This window comes from Haliaeetus albicilla, chromosome Z (genome assembly GCF_947461875.1).
Source record: "Haliaeetus albicilla chromosome Z, bHalAlb1.1, whole genome shotgun sequence".
In the NCBI taxonomy this organism is placed as follows: Eukaryota; Metazoa; Chordata; class Aves; order Accipitriformes; family Accipitridae; genus Haliaeetus; species Haliaeetus albicilla.
Window position 1 is genome coordinate 2,649,273 of NC_091516.1, and position 27,107 is coordinate 2,676,379.

The 27,107-nt window shown below is 40.8% G+C and overlaps 1 protein-coding gene across 2 annotated transcripts; it reads right to left on the reverse strand.

The window, feature by feature from the left end:
- Nucleotides 1-619: 619 nt before the first annotated feature.
- PRKAA1 (protein kinase AMP-activated catalytic subunit alpha 1) lies at nt 620-27,107 on the reverse strand. 2 transcript variants are annotated; one of them, XM_069776058.1, is made up of 9 exons: nt 26,937-27,107; nt 18,866-19,007; nt 15,739-15,832; nt 13,863-14,007; nt 11,934-12,021; nt 10,817-11,041; nt 5,825-6,311; nt 5,301-5,427; nt 620-3,830 (listed from the first exon to the last, which is right to left on the reverse strand). In XM_069776058.1, exons 1-9 carry the CDS (start codon nt 27,064-27,066, stop codon nt 3,586-3,588), a joined length of 1,683 nt encoding a protein of 560 aa, XP_069632159.1. In that variant the 5' UTR covers nt 27,067-27,107; the 3' UTR covers nt 620-3,585. The 2 variants fall into 2 exon arrangements, with proteins under 2 accessions (XP_069632159.1, XP_069632160.1); XM_069776059.1 differs by lacking the exon at nt 26,937-27,107 and adding an exon at nt 26,705-26,725.

Consider the following 27,107-nt stretch of genomic DNA (forward strand, 5'->3'; position numbering starts at 1 on the left):
GCCCCGCTCGGCGGGTTCCGGCGCGTCAGGTCGCCCGGGTGGGGACACGCGGCTCTGTGGTCACCCCTGCTCCTGACGCTCGGGGGGCCGGCGGGAACGGCACCCCCGGCCGGTCCTCCCAGAGCGGTCACCTCGCTCCCCGGCGCCGGGCGGGAAGGGCTGCCGGGAGGAACGACCAAGGGTCGTTGAGGGTTCTTCCCCCCACCACCCCCCCCCGCAGGAAGAAGGGTTTAAAATCGCTCCCTCGTCACCGGGGAAAAGGTGCACGACGAGAGCAGAGCGGAAAGGAAGATGCGAAGTAAGGCGAGCCGCCCCAGGGCAGGGCGAAAGGGGCCTTCTGCAGCGAGCATCCGGCGTTCCGTCCACCTCGAACTCCTTTTCGCAGCAAGAGGCCTTAGGGGATCTAGGGGAAAACGGTCCGTCAGGGGCCAGGCGAGCGCAGCTGGCGGCCCAGCCTGCCGGCCTAGCTGGGAGCGAGTGCTGCAGTCACCTGTTGTCACGTTGCTGCGTGTTCCAAAATCGCGATTGCTGCCGTTTCCAAAACAAGCGTTAGCAGTCCTTGTCAATCTGTAACATAACCTAAGGCTACAAGACAGCACGCAGACGGCTTCAGACAAGATGGTTCAGCATTTCATGTTTACTTAGGTTTAAGTTTTGAAAGTTTAAAAAGTTACACAGTTATAAACAAGCACTTTTGCCATTCAGCTTTGTCGAAAGACATAACATAGGAAGTAGGCACATCTTTGTTCAAGAACAGGACTTCGTATCTTACAATGGTAATCAACCAGTAAAATAAAATTTATTTCCAAGGTCGTATTAAACGCATGTATCAAGACAAACATGAAAGTTGGTTGGTTTTGGTTTTTTAAATATTGCACCACCAAGATGAATTTTTATCCATTACCTATTGACTTATATTGACAATCAGGTTCATCCATGGTTTTGAAAAAAATTACAATACAAAGGCAAGATAATTCAAGGTACTCCAATGGAGTAAGCTTGGGAATACAGAGTAACATACTTGACCAATGTGTGTATTTGCATAAGCTGCCTCCTTACAACCCTGGCAGCTTTCTCGGTGAAGTTCTGCTCACAGCCTATTGGCAGATACTAGTGTGGTCCTAAAAAAAACGTCTGCAAGATCAGTAGGAACATGTGAAGAAAGCAGTTTCAACAGCAAGATCTACAGAGCATAGCAAAGTCACACAACAGACAGCTGTTCTGGGTTAAAGTAGGTTGTCAGGCCCCTTTCTCGCTCCCTCACCCCCTATAAAAATCTCAGTTCAATCAGAAAACTTTTGGCCATCAAAACTGATTTATCATGCCAGTAAAATTTACTTTATTTAAAACTAAGCATACAGTACACTTCTGCCAGAAACTTACTTTAACCTCCAGATAGTAAGACAAAGGAAAAACCATAGTGGTCTTAATGCAAAGAGGGACAAAAAAGTATATAAAAATTAAAAGCTGTATATTAAAATTAAATGCACCCTGACACCTTGCATTTGCGATCAGCATTACAAGGAGACGACATCATTTATACTTGGTTTAACATACGCAAGAGTGATCCCAAACCAACTGCAGATGAGGAATTACCACAGTTAAAAAAGCTGTGTGTTTGTTCTATGTGTACAAGTGCAATATTTAACAATTTCAAAATAAAAAGGTAACAAAAATGAACACACTGATTTATTCAGTACATCAGAACCAATTCTTAGCAAGACTCAAAACAGGACTTAAATGTAGGATTTGCAGCTGGTCCCTCACGTTGACTTCTCAATCTCAGGAATTTAAACCGAAAGGTTTATCTAAGGAAAATCTTCCACCTTGCATTACAGGGACCGTGCATGACACTTGAGGATAAAGAACTGAAGTTGTAACTTGTACCTACATACTAGACAGACCACACAATCGCCCAGCTCAGGACACAGTTACAGCAGTTCTGGGACTTAAAGCAGCTTTGTTTCCTTCAGATTCTGTGCATGTTTGTAACAGATGAATTTCTGGACTGAAGCCAGCTGGCCTGGATTAAACTGTTCTTACATTTGTAACTAGCAGTTTTCCATGGATGAAATCTCAGTCATTGGCAAGAATCCCCATCCATTTTAAGAGTCCAGCTTTCACTGTTCATAGTAATGTCTTGACTTCCAGTCTCTCCCTGGGAGAGCAACCTTTGAAACTGAATAGGTCATTAAGTTTATTTTGAAGAAAACATTAATTCTTGAATGCAAAACTAAACATTTTATGACATCTAGTTTACTGTTTATGCCTATTACTGCTAGATGAAAATGGAACTGTGGCTAATGATATCCAATTTGCAAGTAAATGTTTTTATGCAAGTGCTAGCTGTGATTTTAAGATACAAGGTTCCGTTTTCTTCCTGAAACATTGCAAAAAACATAAATGCAGAAGGATTTATGTTATTGGTAATTGCAATCTACTGTTGAAAACTTTTTGAATATTAGCACTCAAGTTGTCGTGATCAGTTTTCAACGTTCAGCTGAAAAGTTGGACTATTTAATTTCACAATTAATTTAAATAGCAAAGTTTGCTATAAAGGTGGCCTCAGAAAACCTAACCTATACAGGTAGTTTCAACTGCAAAGTGAATTCTACATAGTATATGCTAAGTTAACGTGATAAACAGCTGTATCAAAGTATTAACATGTATTTTTAAAAACTGTCAATTTCAGATTCTGGAATAGCGTGCAACAGCCCTTAGGCTGTGCTCTTAACTACATGCACATGTTTCTAAGGAAAAGGATCCTCAGCCTGCAGTAGCAGTGGGGATCTGCTGTGCTGCTACCACACTAAAGTCTACGCACAGATCTGGAGCTTGCCAACAGTTCTCCTTCACAGAGCAATATTTCATTTTAGCCCACGGAGTGCCAAGTCTTCTCAGCATTAAGTCTCTCGCCATTGTTGTGGACTCAGTTGTTCTAGTCACAGCCCACAGAATTTCACCGTTACTGCGTTACTGAGCACCTAACATGCATTTCCAACTGGTTGGATTTGTACGCATTTAATCAAATTTATCAGTTGTTAAAAGTAGTACCTTGTAACACATTAAACTATTCTTTACCATTTACTGTCAAGTAAGGGGGAAGAAACACAGCAGGTTTAACACATTACTGTTAGAAGACAGATGTTGATAGTTCTGACCAACTGAGGCACAACTGTAGGTGGTGACCAACAAGTCATATTTAGGTCACTGAACTAGTAAGTGTACATTTACTTACAGTGCATCAGATGTACGTATTACCAGTGAAAAAAAACAAGGTCCGTCTAACTTAAATGTTATATGCAGCCTAATGTGCGCTCAATGTAAAAGGTTATGAACACTGCCCCAAGGGCATGTGATTTCCTGTACCTGTATTATGCTATTGGACAGCAGACAATCAGAATTCACTCCAGCTTCAAAATAATACACTTTAACTGCCCACAATCATTTTAATCCCTGTGCAAGTTGTATTCTGTGGCTAGCTTTTTCAGCCTCTTAGTTAATTTAACTTGATTATAATTGGAAGCATCTGACTATGATTTAGGCATGCTTATTGCTATGAAAGAAATAAGCCCATCTTCAAAATTATTGTGCAAGTATTTTAATAAGATTTGCACACATCTCAAAAAATTCTATTGTATGACTCCCTGGTCTTGGAGTTAAGTCAGCTGTAGAAGAGTCAAGCGAAGAGCTCACTGATGAGGTAAGGGATGTATCTGCAGATTTTCCTTGCCCATCAGCATCTGAATCTTTTTGACAGGATCTGTAGTTGCTCACAGAACCCGATCTCTGTGGAGTTGCAGTCCCAGACTTTGCTTCAGTAATTTCATCTGGGGGGCAAGGGGAGAGAGGAAGAAAATTCGGTATCAGTATCAAATCAGTTGTAGGACAGCAAACATCTTCCCCTTCTCGCACTTCTAAACCTTGTTTTTTAAAATCTTGATTAATACATAAATGAATAAATCAATCTGGCTCAGCTCTCCAGGCTGCATCCCCTCCCAACTTCTTGCTCATCCCTGGCCTACTCATTGGGTGAGACAGAGTAGGGAAAAAGACTAGATATTATGCAAGTACTGCTCAGCAACAGCCAGAATACTAGTGTGTTATCAACACTGTTTTAGTCACAGATCCAAAACACAGCACTATATAGGCTGCTATGAAGAAAATAAACTCCATCTCCGCCAGACCCAGTACAGCAATGTACAGTCCAAGTCAAATTTAAATGCCTAGATGCTAAGCCTTATCTTCACTAGGAAATGTTACTCACATGCTTACTTCAGATGCTTAAATTTATGTTTAAATTTGGGGGTGAGGCTCCTAAGGGAGTTTAGATTAATGCAAATCTCACCTCTCAGTGTTGAGGATTAACCTAAAAATGTGAAATGATCTGTTTCTTTCCATGCAAGATGTTCTTTGTATATATTAAGCTGACAGTCTAAAGACACTTAATCATTTGTAATCAGAAAACAGCTAGAATTCTTTAACCAAGGACATCCTGGAGTAATTGGGCCTTGAGGAACCTTGAAGAAGAAATAAAGACTGATAAGAAGAGAACGCCCTGCCCCAGAAGGCTCTGAAAGTTGAGTAACTGATAATAGGCATGATGTCAGTGGACATCTGCAGTAACTGGGGGAAAGGTAAATGCAGCAGGGGGAGATCACAGCCACCAACTCAATTCAGGACCTGAAAGACTTACCCCACAACACACTCCTTGAGCATGCACTGCAGAATAGAAGAACACTGTACCTCTAATTCGAAGTGGAAAAAACCTTAGCCCAACAGAAATGGTGGCAGATAAGTGACTACCAATAATGATTTTGGGAAAGGACTCTGGAAACTAAGTGGGTGAATCTGAAACTGTATAAATTGCTTGCTTGTTTAACTGTAGAGCGTGCTAGCTTTGTGGAATTATCACCTAGCACCCATCTTGGTGCAAATATGAAATAAAAAATGTCTCTCTTGAGTCTGTGATTATTGGCTTGTTGAACACCGGGTGACAAATCCACTTTTTGGACAACAGCAGCCCTGTCCCCATTTGCACTAGTGGTATTAGTACTGGTGCAAACACAAAATGTAGCAGTTGATATAGCTGAAAAGCTATTATTTAAGGGATAGAGCAGCTAACCATCTGATCACAGGAACACTAGACCAGGAAGGAATAAAGGAACACTAATACAGATCTAGATTGACTTAAACTAATAAAGGGCAACACTTACTTCACTCCTAAACAAGTAAATTAAGACATGTTTGCATTTAGAATGATTTCCTGTACAACTCCATTAACTTAAGTCTTCACATACCATCAATGCTACGAAAGTCCAGTAGGTATGTTCTGCTGTCCACCTGATACAACTGTAGACTCATTTTGGAATATGCACTTGTTACTGGATTCTTCCTTCGAACACGTAGATAGTATGGATTTACAACCTAGTACAAAAGTGATTTGAGTTAGTTACCAGAACTGCTTGAAAAACAGTGCATATTGTTTTTGTCATTTCAACTCACTGCTATTATCAAGTGATTTCAGGCTTACCTGTTGGAGTTGCGATTTTTTTTTGTTTGTTTGTTTTAGGCAACAGAAAAACATTCCTATAGCCTCAACAGAAAAGTTAGACATTAGCAAGACTTTTTTTTTTTTTCCCCGCTGTCAGCAGGAACAGCCTCCCCCAAAACCCTTCCTGCACAGCAAGCACAAGCAGACAGCACAGACACATGAGATTATTTTCCAGTACAGAACAACAGCTTCAGACCTCTAGGCTATGTAACTATACAGCGCAAACAAAAATTTACTGTTGTCTGCTGTAAAGATCCTTTAGTCTTTTACCTTCCATTCATAATCCAGTTGTTTAATTGCTCGACAAACTTCAGCCATGATATCATTTGGTCGACTCTGACTCCGTATTCCCAAGTGCCACTTAGCTCTTCTTACACCTTGGTGTTTTGACTTCTGTGGATTCAGCTCATCAAGAGTGTGGCGAGGACGTGGTGCTTCAGCTACTAGGAATGGCACTCTTTCAGGATGAGGGCGAGACAGATGGTGATCATCAAGAAAAGAATCCGGTGGGCTTGTAGCCAAGTAGAAGTCTTTGGCCTCGTTCATTATTCTTCTGTTATCTATAATGAGGTGATAAGCAACTGCCAAAGGGTCCTGATGATTTCTGCTGTATAGACAACTTAGCACTTCCTCTTCAGTGCATTCAAACTTCTCACACACTTCTTTTAAGGCTTCATCATCAATCATAGTAGAGCTGTATGATGGGTCTTCAGGAAACAAGTATTTTGGAAGGTCCTGCTTAAACCATTCATGTTCCCTAGAATTAAAAATAAAAAAAGTTTGAGTGTATTTATGTAAAGCAAACATTTTTAATATTAAACTCTTTTAAAAATAAAATTATTTGTAGTCTGTACAAAAAGAATCACAGTTGTCAGTCCAAGTCCCCTTCTGTGCAGCACAGACAATAAAACAGTACATCACAAGGAAAGTAATCACTGCCTTCACAATATTTTGCTAGACATTTTGCAGGAGACTGAAAAAAAAATGCTCTTTCCTATAAGTTTTTCAACTACCTGAGCTCCAAAACTATCTTTGTATAACTCATCAACCAGCTTTTTACAAAAATGTTTTTGGTTGTTTTTTTTTTTACTGCCACTATGTTAATTTTGAGATATTTTCAACTGAAATTCTTATATACTACCCACTTAAGTTGCCCCTCCCCAAGTACACACATAACAATACACAAAAAATTAAGAAACATTGATGGTGAATAATTTTTTGGTAGATGTTTGGACACGGATTTTTGAACACCGAAGTCACATGCTCCCCAGCCCAAAGAAGCTGCCTATTATTTTTTCATTCAGAACACCCCCAGCTGCCTCTTCAGGACCTAAAGGGGTTGAGGGAAGCCATGGAAGGGTCAGTCTGTACTGGTATTCATAAGAGGGAAACGGAAAGGTACAGAAGGAACCAAATACTTACATTGCCCAATCATACAGAAAAAATAAGATTGTTTTGTATGTCTAGACTAAGCTGCTTAACTAGCCAAAGGGTATGGCATGACACTAATTTTGAAAGTATTCTAGTCTATAGCATAAAGACTTGCTACAGATTTAAGAGCAGTTATATGGCTGTTGTGGTTTAACCCCAGCTGTCAACTAAGCACCACACAGCCACTCGCCCCCTGTGGTGGGATGGCAGGGAGAATCAGAAGGGTAAAAGTGAGAAAGAAGCTTGTGGGTTTCTCCACAGCTGAGACACAGGCCTATATGGAGGAAGCAAGATTCTCTTCAAATTCTCAGGGTTGGCTGGCCAGTCCATCCACAGTTGGTGCCTCCATGTCTGTCCAGCTCATTATTACCAGGGTGCTGGCATATGACATCGGTGCACTTCATACAAACTTTTGCTACATAGACTGCATGCACCAGGTTTCATCCAGGTCTTTGGATACCTGGTTGTCATCCAGGTTGCTATGAATCACCTCCACCACAACTAATTCCCTCAGATACTGGATGCCTCCCTCAGTGGTGGTCCATTTACTTAGGGAATTTGCAAGATCTTCCTTGAAGGGATACCTGTCCTTCACACTTGATAGGAGTCACCTCCAAAGACTCCTGCCCCTTTTACAATCCCTTTGTCAATGGCTTTATCCCTAGCAAGGGATCCCAGCTGCCAGGCTTCCTTAGCCTCTAATTCCTGACTAGTGGACCCAATACCTCAGCATCAGAGTAGCCAGCTGAGAATTTGCTTGCCTGGTTGAGAGCTGAAATCTTTTTGCATATCTAACAGCTCACTTAGGGATAGGGATCTGGATCAGGTGGTTTCAGTCTCATTTATGATTTCAGTCCCTCCCTCTTCCCATTCCTGTGACTGCTCTGCTGCTGAACAGGCTGCCTATTCTGATTCTCTCTCCTGCTCCCTCTTAAGAGAAGCTTCTTCATCCCTTACTCAACAAGTTGACTTCCATTTCAATTGTTTCTTTTAGTTATAGGACCAACTGATACAGCTGAAGGCCAGGTCTCTGGCTTCGCCACAGTATCTGTTGGTATGTTTTCAGATCAGAGACCCTCTCTTCTCCTTGAGGGTGCTGAAAAGTATTGAGCAGTGTTCAGGAGGTACAGGCCAGACCCCAGCACAGTGAGCTAAGTTGTGCCTCTTTGGAATAGCCAGGACATCTTTCTTCCAAACATTCTATCACTTCATCAGGATCCCACACTCATTTGGGAGTGAAGTCCCTGACTATCAGAGGTGACAAGCTTTCTAGATACCTGCCCATATTCTCCCACAGGCCTTGCTACCTGTAACCACACTGCCATGGTGCCTGGGTGATAAGCTTGTCAACCTTAGAAGTAGTCAAAACAATATTCCTAAGAAATACCAGTAGAAGTATTTTGACCGTCCAAGGATGTTCAAGATACTGAAGTTATTGTAACAAGGGAGAGAACATCACAGAAGGTGGTGAAGGTGCCATTCTGTATTTCCTCCACAAAAAAAATGCTCTCAGACAAAGAAGTATAATTGTTAATTGTCTCCATGAGGTGGTACCCGAAGTACAGTAATGGCTTCAGTACAGAGCCAAATACCAGATTAAGCTGAAGGCCAGTGTTTTAGTAACACATCTCCCAGGCAAAACATCACTAAGCACTACAGAGCACAGCAAACTGCAAAAGCCAAAACCAGACTTTAACAGGTACAAGAAAAAAGAGAACACGGCACAGATCAGACAAACTAATATTGAGAACAGATAAATCAGTATCATGACCAGCAACCGTTAACAGATGTAATAATTATAAATTCCATCTAATACATTCTGGTCAAATCTGTGATTACCTTAAACCCTTCGAGCCCCACACTGGGCACCAAAATGCACTGTCGTGGTTTAACCCCAGCCAGCAACTAAGCACCACACAGCTACTCACTCACCCCCCACCAGTGGGATGAGAGTAAAAGAAGAGTAAAAGTGAGAAAGAAACTTGTGGGTTGAGATAAAAACAGTTTAATAATTAGAAAGAATTTTTTTTTAATTGTAAGGAAAAGAAGAAAAAAACAAAACAAAACAAAGAGAGAGGAAAATAAAACCCAAGACAGACAAGTGATGCAAGTGACAATAATTGCTCACCTCGAACCGATGGATCCCCAGCCAGTCCCTGAGCAGCAGCCAACCCCCACCAACCTCCCTCCCAGCTTTATATGCTGAGCATGATGTCGTATGGTATGGAACATCTCTTTGGTCAGTTTGGGTCAGCTGTCCCAGCTGTGTCCCCTCCCAAGTCCTTGTCCCCCCCCAGCCTCCTCGCTGGTGGGGTGGGGTGAGGAGCAGAAAAGGCCTTGACTCCCTGTAAGCACTGCTCAGCAACAACTAAAACATCAGTTCATTATCAACACTATTTTCAGTACAAATCCAAAACACAGCCCTATAGAAGCTACTAGGAAGAAATCTAACTCTATCCCAGACACTAACTCTACCCCAGACAAAACCAGTATGATGGACCATTGTCAATGTGATCCTGAGAACCTGCCTCAGCACAAATGTACTGAGCAAAATACACTTTCACCAGAAGCAGCAGTTAATTTGGAAGCAGAAAAAGCTTTTCCTATGCCACCACACAGCACAGCCCTAGCTGGATGACTGAACCCAGACCAGTATTTTGTTACTATTCATTGCAGTGGGCGTCTCTCCTTGCATGCACACACAGAGTGCCCTAGAAATATTAAGCTATTCAATTAAACTCAGTTCGTCCTTTGAACTGTGAGGTGGCACATCTTATGGCTTATAGGATGGAACTGTTTAGGATTCAAAATTCATCCATGCTCTGTAACCAACATGTTTTAACATTTTTCACACCACTTCTCTTCCAGACTTATTTAACATGACTGAGATAAGCTAAGTTCCTATCCACTCAAGTTTTACAATGCTTAGTTCTCACAGTGCTTTGATTTCTGCAAGTAAGTACTTCCCATTGTAATATATTAGCAAGGGATAAGCGCACCACATTTTTTGTTCTACTGAAAGAACAGGAACACTGCTGACTTCCTAACTTCCAACCCTAAAAGAAGCAGCATTTTCACTAAGGTAATATATCAGAGCTCTCTCCTTGAGCTTCTTACAAAGAAAACAGGCAAACCTAACTAAGGTGCTGCATAAAGTACAGCTCTATTGGCTACCAAATTTTTTTTTATTCGACCCACTGTACACTTGTCAAAGCAGTCACCTCCAGAATCTCCTCTTGGAATCTGCAGCCATGATGGCTATCTGTACCTGCAAGCTTTAACTTATCAGTCAGTATTCAATGCAGTAATTATCATTCATACAAATTCATGCCAGGGTTTTGAAGCTAGAAAGCACTATCTTGCATGTGGAATATTCACAGTCTTAATAGATGATTTTTCAGAGTCTGAAGAAATATGAAGAAAAGCAGTAGTTACCAGATTAAAGAGCCATAACCTCCTCCCAGACATTTACAGTACAAAATAGTGGTTCTTAACATCAAAGACTTTTTTTACCCAGAGAAGTCAATACAGTGTACTTTTTGCAAACCATTCTGCAGCTAAACAGCTTTGCTATAGCAGTCTTAAACCTAAAGTTTCTCAGAATTTCTGTATGTAATGTGTATAATTTGTTTTACTGTAACCTCCAATAGATACTTTATTGGCCACTGGAGATCAGAACCATCAAAGCTAAAGCCAAACCGCCAGAAGTTGAATTTTTCATCTCAGTCTATAAAACATGGAAAAGATGTATGAATGATTTCTTTGTCATGTGTATTTGCACTGAGATTGTAATTCCAGCATCCTGTGATCAGACATCAGTTAGCGTTTTACCTAATGTCTCTGATGGTTGCTCTCTTCATTGGATCCACTTGCAGCATGTGCTTCAGAAGACTAATTACAGACGAATTCAGGTACTGAGGGGTATAAAAGATACCATCACATATCTTCTTAAAAAGCGTTGGCACGTGATCATCATCAAATGGAAGCGTTCCACATAACAAAGCATAGAGAATAACCCCACTGCTCCAAATATCTACTTCTGGACCTGCATATAATCTGGAAAAAGTTAACTATTAGCGATCTGTGTTTAATATATTTAATTACTTTTTTTTCCTCTTTCTTACATTGTATCACAATAATCAAAAAGTGTATGAACTTGGGACAACTGATCTGCAAGTACGATACCATTTCAGTTCTATGCCATGTCTCCCTTGAACTTTAGTGTCCTTCCCCTTCAAATATGTAACAGGGCACAAGTATATAGTTTTCCTCTCTACTGTACAACAATAATCCACAAATGCAATTTCAGACAACAGCAAACTGAAAGAAACTTGCACCTACTGCTAAGAAACCCTGTGTTATACATTATTATCACTGTTTTAGTGGAATCTGTGCAAAGTCATCAATTCCCCAAAACTGGGAGGCTGTCAAGTTTAAGACAGGTCCATATAGCAGAAATTGTCACATTCTGTTCTACTGCCTGAAGAGAACAGACATTTGGCCTTAAAGCAACAAGAGGCAATATTAGGATAGTAGCTGAACATAGCAGATTTGACAATCATCGAGTCCAAAAAAAGGGAAGTTGCCTTAAGACTGAGTACCTACTCTGCAGCAGATATTTCACTGCTACTCAACTTCACAGCAGACTTTGCCCATAATTCTATCCATACCTCTACTTCCAAGATCTGAGCTGGAAGTGCGATTTTTAAACCAATTCAGGCACACTGGATTTGGGGCATTAAATATCAACTCCACCTTACAGGAACTATTCAAAGCTAGTTCATAGAAGCCTTAAATACACATTAAAAAACTATCAAGACAATTAAAAGTTCAGCCCACAGTTTCTCAGCATCAAGCTTGTCAATCAAACTAGTTTCGTAGTCTTTAGAATCAAGCAGCAAAATGACTTAAGTACATGCAGACATGTATCCAATATAAAAGAAACTACCTTCCTGAAATTACTTCTGGTGCAGCATAGTTAGGGGAACCACAGCTTGTTCTTAAAAATTCTCCATCTGACATCATATTTGATAGACCTGAAAGTGTATAAGAGTAACTACTAAAAATTCAGAGCACAAAATAATTTCACACTGCATACACCACCTAGAACAATTCACTAGTAATTCAAATTAGAAAATTAACAAGTTTATCTCAGTAAAGAAGTAACATTGTTTGGAATTACTGAATTTTTTTATACGAGCATGCCACATACTTCTCCATTTAGTTTACCAGAAAATTGAGTAATATCAATTTATTATTGTACACAACCTAAAAATATTTTATAATATTCATTCCAAGACAAAAAACAGTTCAGTTTGGATGACACAGGCATGACAGAGAACAAAGTTGCTTTAAGGGAGATGGAGCAGCATAGCAAGATAGGATTTTGGTCATTAATAAGAAAGTCTTAAAAACCACATTTGCTTCTAAATGCCAAAGTGGAAGATGCTACAACAGAATTGCCTAAAATTCTCTAAGAGATTATATAGAATAAGGGAAGTGAAGAGTACACAATTTCACCAAAATTTAGACACCTACGCTGCTCAGCTGATTCCTGAACCACTGCAGTTTAGTAGTTTGATTGTAGATATTCTGAGAGTAATTAAAGTATACTTTAGAACTAGGCCATCTTCACTCAGCAGCCCTCAGTATAGCCTAGCATCAGTAAAGAACTACCACTTCTAGAACAGCTGTGGAAAACATCTTTTTATTTCCTCAGTGGAGCCTGCATGATCAGAACTACCATAAACTCTCCCAGAAGGAATTATACCCTTTTATGGGATGGGGGGTGGATGGGGTGGGGGGACGTGGGGGCAAGAAGAAGATGAAAGTACAGCTTGGGTAGCTTTCATATTCTAATACACAAAAGCTTTTATTAAGCTCTTGTTTAATACACTAGCCATGATTAACTGAATGCTACAGCTTTGCTGAAACTTAAGTTACAGGAAGGTGGGGTTTTTTTATAAGTTACTGTATTTCATTTCTTCACCACATAGGCCATTTCACCCAAAGCATTTTCTATACAGAAGTCAGTACAACTCCCAGGGCCCACATACTTGAACACCACACTTTTAAAATATTCTTAGAATACTCCGCATTATGTAGTGCCTTTCATCAAAGTGCTTTACAAGGGCAGGTATTATCCAATATGTCTACAAGAGATGTATCATGATGACATAGCACTATGGGTACCTTACTATGCTTATATGGTGAGGTCTCCTGATTCAGATAGTTTCAAGCACTAGCTGCCGGTCTTCTCAGCAGCTGTGTCACTAACAGCTAGTATAAACAATTAAGCATTCTGATTAGTCAGGCAGGTATATAGCAAAAAAGCCCAGGAGTCTACAAGATTAACACTTCTTATTTCACCTTTTATGCTTTAATTAAATTTTTCTAATCACATCTTTGGAGTTTAAGTGAATTTAGAGTATTTTAATAGGAGGACTAGTGTATTTTACTACAGCAATGTGTGAACTATAACAATCATGATGAACTGCCCTTGCACTGTACTTCCAAGAGAGCTAAGCATCTACATTTTACACATGGTAAAACATGCAATAGGAGTGAGTTTTGAAGTGGAAAGGTCAGGAACTAAGTCTATTTAGCATTTCACAGAAAATATTCTTAAGCAAAACCAAACAAATCAGTTCACAATTTCACCCAGTCAAATACCTGAAAAGAAAGCTTGAGAGGAAAACAAGTTCTACACATGTGCAAAAACATAATTTTGCTTTACATTCATACTCTTCAGGTTCCTGCATTGTGTCCCACCACCAGGATATTCAAGTATACACATCTTACTAAATATTTCCCATAGTAATTATCAGGATCTAAATAACACCAGAAATGCGATCAGATATGAAATAGAAATGCTTACCAAAGTCAGCTATCTTGGCATTCATGTGTGCATCGAGCAGCACATTTTCAGGCTTCAGATCTCTATGTACTACCATATGCCTGTGACAGTAATCCACACCAGAAAGGATTTGCTGGAACAGACGTCTACTTTCCTTCTCATCAAGCTAAGACAGACAAAGGTTTTAAACAATTATGAGACAGCAGAAGATAGCTTGGTTTTCATTTATATAAATTAAAGGAAATTTTCCTGTGACCTAAAGTTATCATTTATAGTTTCGATACTTTATACAAGCAGATTATCAGAACTTGTAGCAGAAAGCTTCATAGTCTACATCATTTTGTGTGTACCACAGCTCTAAAATGACTAAAATAAAACATACCCACCGACTCAGAAAGTCACTGAAATTTCTCAATCACACCTTTGAAATTGGTTAGACAGATGTTACATATGCAGTAACTAGAAACATTAGCACCCAAACATTAACAAACATTCTAAGTGGAATATCAGCGAACTTTGACATTTAAGCACAACCTAGGATTTAAATTGACAAAAGCTGCTGACATGCAGCACAGAAGTAACAAATTTTAGATGCTATTTATGCTGTTAGCAGCTAGCCCCAAACAGCACACTTAGTTGGGCATTTCCTATGAACATGCCCTAATCCATGTCAAAGTTTGTTCTAACAACTAACTAAAAGTATCTTGGCTTGTCAAAAGTGACTTCAGAGCTTCCACAGAAACCGATCTACTACAAGAGGGTAATGAGGGCACAATGGCAGCTTTCCAATAATGGGTTATACTGAAGAAATAGTTTTCAGCTACTCCAGCCGGATACATAGCCATCCAGTTTGTACCTAGTAATTGTAAATTAACATATATCAGTATCACCAGAGAGCAAAAATGCTATAACAAAGTCATACATAAAGATCTGCAACATGTTAACATATAACCCTTTTTACTTTCAGAACAAGATGTAGTCATAAAGTAGATTTTAATTGCTAACAGCAAAATTAATGCTGAATATATAAAAACAAACCTTCATTTAACAGAGTGTGACTGGTAGCCCCTGCTCCCAGCCCCTGGTAATGTGGTTAGCATAACTAACACCATTTTATGAAGCAAGCAACCATGCTCTGTGACTACGTGAGTCATGTATTCATGCCCTGTCCCTCATTATCAGGTCCTGAAGGTCCTGTGAACCAAGTAGACAAACCAAACAGATTTCTTCTTGTCATCCTGACTGGCCTCAAGGTTCCTGGGCGCCAGGCTGACTATGCCCTTCCTTACCAGCCTTGAAGGTCCCAGGCACCCGGCCAGCCAGGGGCTGGTGATGATCCCATCCCAGAAGAGGGAAGTGTAACAGCACCCAGAGCACTGTCCGTAAAATCAACTGGTTACAAATCCTAAGTGGGGAACCTGGACCAGAACACTGCTGGACAATGAGACCTGTGACCCCGCAGCGGCCAGGGACACTTCCACTGTCCTCTGCTTCCTCTGAGGACTGAGCGAGCGACTCGTGTTCTTTCATATGATTTTCGACTCTAGACTGCGATTGTTATATTGAGACAGCAAACCATGTATTAAGATCTGACATGATCTGCAGAGGGTCTACGTGATTAGATATCGTAAATTGTATTATAAATTCTGTATTGCGCTACTTATAGATTTTACTACATTGATTCTGCCTGCAGAAATCCTCTGCCATTCTAATCATAAATTCCGTGCTACGCTAATCATAATACCCTGTCAAGAAAATAAAGCTTTAATCATATCATTCTGCCAAGGATCCCCAAAAAGAACCTGTCTGTCCTCCCAGTGTCAGATGACACAGGAATGTTGCAAAAGCAGTTAACAGAATGCAAGTAATTGATTTGTAGAGGTGGACTACTACTTACCCTTCCATTTTTACAGATATAATCAAACAGTTCTCCTCCCGAAACATATTCCATCACCATGAAAATGTCAGTTGGTGTACTGATGACTTGGTACCTGATAAGAGAAGGTATCTGTTAGTCTACACGCTCAGTAAAAGATGTTAGTGACATTTAGTTAAAACCAAAGTTGTGCAAAGAATCAAATAGAAGTATACTTTAAAATATTTATCGGCCAATTTTCAGCTACTGGAATGACAGTATTTTTCGGAAGCTATTCCCTCTCCTTTCACTATGTGATGCCATCATTACCAAGACTAGCAGGAAATTCGTATTCCCCACCAGGAGCATCAGCCTTTTTACTTTCAGAGGACTAAGCTTAGTCCAAGTGATTGCTATGAAACTATTTACAGTGCTGCCTCACAGACAGCTTGGTGCAGTGAGGAAGGAATTCAAAAGGACTTTGCTAGCGCCTCAAAAATACACACTTTTCAACCTTAACGTGCAAAAACCCTGACTTGCCATAAATAAAAAGAGTACTTCAAGACTAGAAAAAAAATTGCTCTTCATAATCATGAATTTCATCTTTTACAAAGGGACCTAAATTTGTCATTAGTATTTAAGAATATTTACACTCTGGTTATTATATTTTTATCATTCTACTTCAATTAAGTTAAAAAAAAACAAAACAAAACAAAAACCAAACTTTGAAGTTTCAAAATAACTAGTTTATGGCCAAACTCCCCATTTAAAGAGATTTTGAGTTTGTTCTACATATCTGTACCTAAAAGTTGCTTAATTTTTTACTCTCACAGCAGTCAGAAGTGATCAATTTTTAATGGAACAAGAAAATGAACACTGGTAACACTTTAGCCAAAATTCAGATATGATATTCAGAAGACAGGAGGTAGCAACTGGATGAAAATGAATGTATCAAGGTACTACGGTTAAGCATGCAAATATCCGATTTGTAATAAATAACTGAATTCAGACATATACTACAGAACTGCAACATTCTTCAAAATACCAATTCCAAGACAAAGGAGAAAACAGACATGCTTCAGCTTACTGAGACAAGTTATTCTTCAACTACAGAGACAGCAGTGAGTTCAGACTCTCCAGGTGAATGTGTGTGTACACATAAACGTGTGTGTATCTATTTTAACAGCTTAGTATTATTGTGTAACATTTCAATAACCTCAATAACTTTCTGAGGCAGTTATCAACATGAGATCTTCAAAGTTAGTTTTCGCAAAAATGTAGCCCAAAATGCTTTACCTTTACTGATTTTCTCTCTAATACCATGGTTGAAAGTACCTCATGTACTTAAGTATCAGCAACATTCTGAAGCCACGGCTAAGACAATACTACAGAAATAGTATTTTAATCCTTTTAACCCAGAAGTTACATCCGAGCTTCTCTACAGTCAGCTCATTTTTCTGGTTACGGAAAAGAAGGTTGTGGAATAGTTACATACCTACACATACCTACAATATAAACAAGGCTATCAAACCACACAGCATAGATGACCAGAATGCAAAAAGAGGCAATTTTATGCAGGAAAACAAGATGCATTATATTGCTAGAGGTCAAAAACCACAAGAGGAGACGCTCCAAAAGTTTTCATTTAAAGCATGGTGTAGAAAGAAAACCTTACTGCAACAGGCTTGCAATTGTATATACTGCTAAAGCCATGTATGAAATTTTTCATAAAGTACAGCATTGTTCCAAATTAGACATTGTGTAATTTGTAATATTAAGCTGAAGCACTAATAGTTCTACTAGCACGAGCAGCATGATCCCAAGTTACCAGCAAGTCTACCTGCACAACAGTACCAGTTACACCTTGGACACTACACATAGACTAGTATTCTTCTGCTTTAGAAATGCAGGCTGACCAACTGAAAAGTTCTGGATCCACCAATTTTTTCATCATCTCCTACACCTTGTCCTTTCTCTCCACATGCAGGAGAAAAAATTCTCCCCACAATTCCCTGAGACAGGAACTTGTCATCTGACACCTGTTAAGCTGACTTAACAGTTTAGCAACACCACAAGGACACATTCCTGTTCCACCCCCGTATCTCAGTTGGTACACTGACACTTCCTTTTTTCTTTTTTTTTGGCTACAGGTATGTGCTTTGGACTCGTTTATGAACTCTAACTGGCAGCACTAGCAATTTTGCAGCTCCATCAGCTCAATGGTCTTCTGAAAACTAACCCACTGAAGAAGTTAGCGAGTTATCTTACACAATCCAATTTAGCTTCAGTGCAAGAGCTATTGCCAAATTAAAGGGAGTGTATAGGGATGGCATCTGTCAGTGGCAGGAGGGTCTTAAGAAAATACTCTGTCAATAAAAAAAACTAATACCAACACCATGATTAAGACAGTGAAAGTCACCCACACTCTGGAGCTGCAGGTTAACTTTACAAGAAATTAAAGTTAAAAAAGTCAGTGGCATTTATAATGTATTTTCTCAGACCAGACAGGAGGGGTCTACTCTGGGACATATTTAATTGTGCTCTGAACTCCACTAATGAACTGTTGATCAACTTAACAGATGTAAACAGGCACACTGTAAATACCACATTCAGACAATCGGTAGCAGCTATATTGAAGAATTCTGAACTATCAGTCACATTTAACAAACTTTACATCCTTAATTCAGAAAAATTTTGCAGAGTGCCATCTACATTGGAAAACCATAGATCACTGACCAGCACATCACTAAAAACATTTCAAGTAAGAAAACACAAGAAACTTAACTATAGAAATGCCTTTTACAATCTTGTTATTAATAGCTCATTTTCTAAGCAGAAAAAAGATCAAATATAACCAGAAAAAGAAAACCAAAGTAGCAGCTAAAAACAGAGGTGGATGCCACTAGAAGTATCTATCACATCATTACCTTTTATATACTTGTCCAAAGAATTTGTAAGCAAAGATCTAACAGAAGCCCTCCAGCCTGCAGAGAAGATCAGCGTGTGAAAACACATTACAGAGGAGACTGAAAATGGCTGCATACTTGGAAGCTGCTACTTTCCTGACAAGATACTGCTAGTAATATTGCCTTTTAAACATGTTTCAGATCGGTGAGAAGAAAAAGAGATTACTGCTTAAATATGTTTGATTATAGCAAGCAAAACTTACAGCTTAATTATATGAGGATGCCTGAAGAGTTTGAGGTTCTGAATTTCCCTGCGGATTTTTCCTACAACATCAAGGCTGCGAATCTTCTGTCGATTCAGGATCTTCACTGCAACTTTATGCCCAGTTAACTCATGTTTGCCAACTGTAAGAAACAAGGAAGTATTTAGTCAGCATTTTCAATCGCTCTGTAAAGACATGAACTTGCCCATTTCGGCTGTAGCCAAGAAATACAAGTTAGGATGTCAGCATTCCACATATCCCCATTATCTTTCAGAAGGTTGAAAACCAGAAGGCAGGCACGTCATGTCTTCTGCCCTACTCCAATTTCTCCCACAACTCTATCATTAGAAGATGAACAGGATACATAAGAAAAACCTTAAACCTAACCCTCAGAAGTCTTGCAGCATGACTACATTTTTTCACTATTGCAAACAAAGAAAGCATATCCCAAAATACTGCCATCCTTGATAATTAGAGAGACCATTTTCTCACCCCATGTAACTCACTCCAAGCTTTTGGCTCACTCGGTAACCCACTCAGACATGTTTTCCTGCAGTTCCTCTATTTCATCTGCATGGATCACTCCAACTGCAGAAATCACTGCTATCCTTCCTTCAAGAAGCCTGTTTCAGCAATTTACTCTCAGTTACCACTAAGAATATCTGATCAGTTTACTTGAAAAAAAATTATTTATCTGTTCTTGGAGCAGTCTGACCCTACTGCACAACAGTCTGTGCAGTAAACACCAAAGCTTTGTTTTCTAAAATAAGTGGCAAAAGCTACAGGAAATGCACAAAATAAACTCCAGTAGTACCTACAAGAAGCAATGCAAACATGCAAACTCATACATTCCTCAGTTTCTTTCCTACTTCTAGGGGTGTTTCATTTTTCTTTCAACAGAGGAACTCAAAAGGGTAAAATATTTCCTAGACAGTTACCACTCTTAGAAGTCCTTAATTTTGCAGGTGCTATTGGAAGTAGCCACAAGAAAGTTGCTAAGAATGTTTTCCTGAAACCCAACACTGGATCACAGATAAACCACAGAAGGTAAGTATCTCTTCCACTAGAAGACTTGGCAATCTGCATTGGTTTCTGCATGCAGTGATTGTAACTACAACACTTTCATTTGCCACCCTGATACCTACCTTTTGAAGATAAACCAGATTCCAGGGACACCTACATGGTTCATCCCCATCCACCTGAATGGACATTGCTAACAGACCTGTGCTGAACAGATTACACACTCATCTGGGTGCCTCTCCTCACTTGAGAGCTTATCTAAGCCCCAGGCTTCACGCTTTATTTAAACATATCCATGGGAAGCTGTGATAAACGGTAGTGATCCACAAAGATATGTCTGCGTTCAAGAGATAATTTGGACAGAATTAGCAAACACCTATCGATCTGTAAATCTCATTCCCAACACAAGACTTCCCTGCTGCCTTCTGCCTCTATATTGAGCTAAAAACTAATACAAGTGAGAAGAAATTCTTAGCAGAGACACAGAGATACTGATAAGCATTTGAGCGATTATTATTACAACAAAAAGACAGCCACCGTGTAAAATAAAGCCATTTGTCTAAATTCCTGTATGGAAGTAACTAAGTAGTGGATTACCCGAGACCCTGAACCACCACAATGTGGCAGAGAGATGCCTTTTGTACCTGAGAATACAGAAAAGCTCCAACTTCAAGATGAAAAAACCCACATCGCCTCAGAGAAGCCATGAGCTAAAAGCAGCTACAATAACCAAGACACTGGACAGGCACATTTGCATGGCTGAGGAATGCAGGACAAAGCCCACATCCATCACAAATTCTAGACAGACCACAAAGCATTGGTAGATGAGTGCATAGTATTGGTAGATGAGTGCATAGAACTGAAAAATCATGTCACCTATGAGAATTACTTGCTTTCAAACAGATCTACAATTAAAGCAATCACATCCCCTTTGTTTTCTTCAGTTCAAATGTGATTGGAACCCAACAAATTATATCACCTATGTTCAAACCCTAAGGAGTAACAAATCATTAACATAAAACATTAGAAACGTAACTATTCCACTTGAATTACGAAGTCTTTGCCTATCGATAATGTGAACTGAAGTAAGCCAGAAGTATCTGAAAAAGATCTTTGATCAGTAAGTTAAAATTTAACATTAATTTTGACTAGTAAGAAACAGCTTCTTAGAAACTAACCAAAAATCAGTTGACACATGAATCTGCATCTTCCTTTGCTTTACAAACGTGTTTAATTTAGTGTCATATATTTGAGCAATTCTACAGCTTAGTGTATAAATACTCAGTTCTGACATACATTGTGTTATAAAGCCTCACCAGCCAATTTGTTTCATTTCTGGTTTGCCAGTCTAACTTAGATGAAAACAGGAATTTCATTAGAACTCAGAAAAAAATCAGAAAGTAATTTATTAGCTCCAACAATCTGTGTGCAAGGCACATAAGAAAATAGTTTTTCAAAACACATTTTTCATTCAAAGTAATTAAACAGTAACATTTGCAGTTGACTGAAACCACTTCTAGCTGCCACAGCTTTCAAGATTGTGTGCCTCAAGCCTTGATTTTATTCACTGAATGGGAGAAAACAAGATTTTCTGCTTCTTCAACTCTGTTTGCCAACTGTCAATAAATTATCGTCATGAAAACACTGGTTTTGCACAGGTGCAAAAAGATCCCAAAAAGCCTGTTCACTTGCTTAAGACATTTCACATTGAAGCACTATTTTCTTCAGTAATTTTTGCCTCCCTTTTTTAATTCAATTTAAAATTAGAACGAATCTAGCTTTTTAAGATACGAGTTTCCAATAACTATCTACTTCGTGAAATAAAACTGGTTTATTCGATATAGTTCAAGGTATCTGTTATCAGTAAAACAGCAGACTAACTGATGTACATAAGAAGACCACAAAGGCCTTGTGAAATAAGATACCCTTTGTATACACAATGCATGCCTTGCTAACGACTGGGCCCCTGAAGAACTAAAAGACTGATAAGAAGGGAACATCCTACCCCAGGAGGCGCCGAAAAGTTGAGTAATTGCTAGCAGGCACGAAGTCAGCAAAAATCTTCGATAGCTGGAGGAAAGGTAAAGGCGGCAGGGGGAGATCACGACCACCGACTCAATTCAAGACCAAAAAGACTTACCCTCCCCCTCCCCCCCCCCCCCCATCTCTCCTTGAGCATGCGCTGTAGAATAAGAAGAACACTGTACCTTCAATTTGAAGCGGGGAAACTTTAGTCCTATAGAAACTGTAGTAGATAAGCGACTACCAGTAATAGTTTTGGGGAAGAACTTTGGAAATTGAACATGTATAAATGAACTGTATAAACTGCTTGCCCGTTTAGGCACGAGGGTTGCTAGCTTTGTGGATTACCACCGAGCCCCCATCTTTGCGCAAACATGAACTGGAATAAAATACCTCTGCTCTGTGTGTATATTGGCATTTCGCACACCAGGTAAACAACCCCACTTGTGGGACAACATAACTGGTAACACACTGCAGACTACTTTTGAATTTGGCATAAAGACAGAACTTAAAGCAAGACCTCAGATGATAACATCATGTAGAAAAGTAAGCAGCCAGTGTTACCATTCCAAAACCTACTTTGTATTACCTCTTGACAGAAGTTTTACCTACAAAAAGGGAAGGCTCACAAATTATAACTTATCAAAACATATTAATGTTACTCACCCTAATCCTGAACCAGCTAGCAGTCCTTCAAAAGAATAACTGCAAAAAGAAGCTCACTTTACAGACTTAGTATTTCCCTGTATTTCTTTATTCTCTGATAATACCAATTGCCTTCAAGCTTCACTATGGCTATGCATAGCACCAAGATTTCCAAGACAGTGGCAAGAGTCTCAAAGCAGCAGTGCCTTAACTGTTGAAGTGCAAGAGCAACAGTCTCTAAACTTAGTTCAGCAGGTCTTCAATTAGAAAATGAAAGTGTTTATCAGGCCATCCAGAGTAAATACAACATTCTTATGAAATCATAGAATCATTTAGGTTGGAAAAGACCTTCAAGATCATCAAATCCAACCGTCAACCCAACACCACCATGGCCACTAAACCATGTCCTGAAGCGACTCATCTACACATTTTTTGGACACCTCCAGGGATGGTGACACCACCACTTCCCTGGGCAGCCTGGTCCAATGCCTGACAACCCTTTCAGTAAAGAAATTTTTTTCTAGTATCCAACCTAAACCTCCCCTGGTGCAGCTTGAGGCCATTTCCTCTCATCCTATCATTAGTAACTTGACAGAAGAGACCAGCACCCACCTCAGTACAACCCCCCTTCAGGCAGTTGTAGAGAGCAATAAGGTCTCCCCTCAGCCTCCTCTTCTCCAGACTAAACAGCCCCAGCTCCCTCAGCCGCTCCTCACAAGACTTGTGCTCCAGGCCCCTCACCAGCTTGGTTGCCCTTCTCTGGACACGCTCCAGCACCTCCATGTCTTTCCTGCAGTGAGGGGCCCAAAACTGAACACAGGACTCCAGGTGCGGCCTCACCAGTGCCCAGTACAGGGGAACAATCACCTCCCTGCTCCTGCTGGCCACACCATTTCTGATACAGGCCAGGATGCCGATGGCCTTCTTGGCCACCTGGGCACACTCCTGGCTAGTGTTCAGCCGGCTGTCGACCAGCACCCCCAGGTCTTTCTCTGCCGGGCAGCTTTCCAGCCACTCTTCCCCAAGGCCTGTAGCGCTGCATGGGGTTGTTGTGACCGAAATACATGTATGGGTCATTAAATTTGTATAAAAAAGAGCTGAGCAAACATATGTTGCATTTAATGAAACAGTTCTGCAATAGGCCAAAAAGCCAACCCGAGGAAAGCAGTCTTTAAAAGTATGAGCTTAACAAATATTTTCACTAACATAAAAACACCCACGAATTAATGCTGTACAATGGCATATTGCTGCACAACACTTGATAGCAAACTGATCTTCACTGTCCATTTCCATGTCTCTTATCACTGCCTTGACCAAGACGAGCTATTTACACCAGTTCTGCAGTCTATGCAGACCAGGGTTTTAACCTAGTTCTATACACTGGAATAAATACTGTGTATTTACAACCTTAAGTGGTATCCCTCATTTTCTCAGTAGAAATCACTGGAGGCCTGACTACTCTTCCTTTTATGAAAGCTAACTTTATTTCCAAAAGTACTGGGAAAGCAGTTGGTTTCAGCAGCGTTTTTTGGTTTGTTCCGGATTTTTTTTTTTAAATAAAAAATTAATTAAAATAGGGATAGATGTTTTACACTGAATCCTGGTAAAATCCAAATAAGAATGTGTCTTACATAATTCATTTAGGTTCAGTACTCTCTTCTACCCCACAGCTTTTCACTTCTGTGGCATTTTAGCTTTGCCTAGATACTGGCTAGAAACAGCCATCTCCTCCATGCCTGTCCATCTGAGGCACAGTCCAGTGAGTTGAGTCAGTCAGTAGTTAATTCAGGCTACTACAGCCAGATGAACAGTTAAACTGGAAAAACATCACATCAGTAACAGTTACCTGTGAGAGTAAAAGGGTAAGCAGCAGGGTGAATTCATCTGACAGCTACCTTGACAGCAGGAGACCTTTAACAATTACTAAGTAAAGCACTAGTTTTCCAGTTCAATCTTTTCAGGCTGCCACTGCTGTTAAAATTAAAGATGCACTTTCAAGAAGTCGTATGCCTGACTCCCTACATCACGTGAGCTCAAGGAAAACCCTAACTGAATTTAAAAAATGAACACTTTTTTCACAGTTTTTCCACTTTATTGTCAATTGATGAAACTATATCAGAGTCACCAGAGAAGGAAGATGATGAGGATTACAGGAAAACAATCACAGATCTGGTACTAAATGAAGAAAATGTATGCTCAGGAGGAAAACCAGTGCATCATACATGAATATGTCCTTTGTTAAGTACCGCTAAAGCAAGACAAAACTAACACAGTATATCTTCTGGGGACAAGAGAAAAAAAACAAAACTTAAAATAATTTGTATATGGAAACAGAGCATTAGTCCATGAACACTAACACTTGCTTCCAGATCATAAATAAGGTGTTCAGCATGGAGAATGATGCTGCAATTCACAAGGCTACTTCTTCCCCATTCTTAACAAAAAAACTATTTTCATACATGCATGTGTACTCTTCACACAATCAATAGTTACAAAGCAGCCTAAAGGAACACCTAACACAAATCAAATAAGGCAGACAGGGGGGTATTATGGAAAGAGAGCAATAATAAAACTGGCAACTATTTTTTTTTCAATTAAGTCTTTCAAGCTAACTGTATTCCATGAAATATTAATGAATGACGTTCCATAACATATTAAAATTCTAACAGTAGCTCCACAAATTGACTATCTTTCAAGGTTTCAACTTCAGACATGTTTTTGCCAATACAGGTAAGAACAACAACAGTACACCAACAGCACTGTTTGAAATCTAAGAGAATATTAGAACATTTATGGGTATGTCAACCTCAGTTTTGTGCAGTGCACTGGGGTAAAAAAATACCCAAACAAACCACATCTTCGACTTCTCCCCTCAACCAGGTAGTCCCTCGGTGAGGAAAGAGAATCTGATGACTGTCTTCAGCCTCTTCTCATTTCTTCTCTGTTTAAAGAGGTGCTAAGTTCCCAAGGAAAGGAAGGGTACTCCAGCTGCCAGTTGGGGGTCACTGCTCCAAGAGGCTGGAGGTGGGGGTGTCACTTTATAAGCCTGCCTTGAAAAGAGAAGACTCAAAGGGCTCTACTCTCAATTTTATGCTGCTTTCCTAGATAGTTTTTGAGGCAAATATACTCCTATTTTCTATACATTCTTCAGAACTCGCCAATAGTTGAAAGAGCTTGTGCAGAGAACATACAATAGGAACATCTACACTGAAAAAAGGTATCATGTTAAAAGTCAGTTAGCACATTAGATACAACAGGATAAGGAATGAGCAATCAAGAAGCTAAATCAAGTGGTTTTTACTGTTTATAACAATGAGCAATCCATTAGGTTAACCATAAAAAAACCTTATGAAGAATACAACCTGAGTCTGATCTAAATCGTTTGTGAAAGGACGTTCTCAATGTGCATAACCCCAATATTTGAACAATTCTTGCAAACAACACAGCAGGAACAGTGCGAGCTAGTGCACAGTTTTTCCACCTGTGGCGGATGGCATCAAGGGAAAGTTTTATTTCTATTTTATTTCTACTAGGCTTCAAATTTGCAGCATGGCATCTGCAGCCCTAATGGGAAAAGTTTTTAAAGTCTGAGCTGAAAAAAACTTTGATAACTGCCAGTCAACTAGATTTAGCATAAAGTCTTTCCGTATCTGTGCGTCAGCCGTGTCACCAGTTAATCCAGTAATCCCAGGCTCGTTTTTTTATGCCTTTTTCTTCCTCTTGAGGGGGGGGAATCTTCCCCTCCTTATAAGGACAAGTGCTAGTATTCGTGCAGCAGCATGCAGCGTACAGACAGCTCAGGAACTAAGTCTCGCCTACTTCCGTTACGCATCCGGTGCTCTTTTAAATAAACGCAGCCTCATTAGCTCCCAGTAATTACTTCCGTAAACACAGACCTGTTTCTCGCCCGGCCACGACTTCCCGCTGCGGGACCGAAGTCCCGGCCCGGGCAGGCCGGCGCACACACACCTCCTCTTGCCCGCAGGCGCCCGCAGCCCAACAGCCGCCGCCCCCGCAGCACCGCGCTCGGCCGGCGGCCCCCACCCCGCAGCCACGGCGGCCGGGCCCGAGGGTCTCGCTAGCGGCCCGCCAAATGCCTTCCGCCGGCTGACCTCCAGCCGCTCCCCCCCCCCCCCCCGCCCGGTGACTCACCCGCCCCGGCGGGGACGGGCGGGCAGCGCCCGGCAGCTCACGCTTCCCGGCGTCGCCCCCGGCGAAGCTCAGCCCGCCGCAGCGCCCTGGGCGGGAGGCGGAGAGGGGCCAAGCCCCGGCGGCGGCGCAGGCCCCGGCGGCCCCCCAGACGCCGCTCCCCGCCGCCCGGCGGGGCCGTGCCGCTCCGCTCCGCTCCGCGGGGCAGGCGGCGGCCCCGCTCCCCGCCGCTCACCCTTGACTTTGCCGAAGGTGCCGACGCCGAGCGTGTCGCCCAGGATGTAGTGCCCGATCTTCACCCGCCCGTGCTCGTGCTTTTGTTTATCCGCCGCCGCCATCTTGAGCCACGGGCCGAGCCTGCGCATAGTGCCCGCCCGCGCCGGGCCGGGCCGGAGCGCCGGCGGGG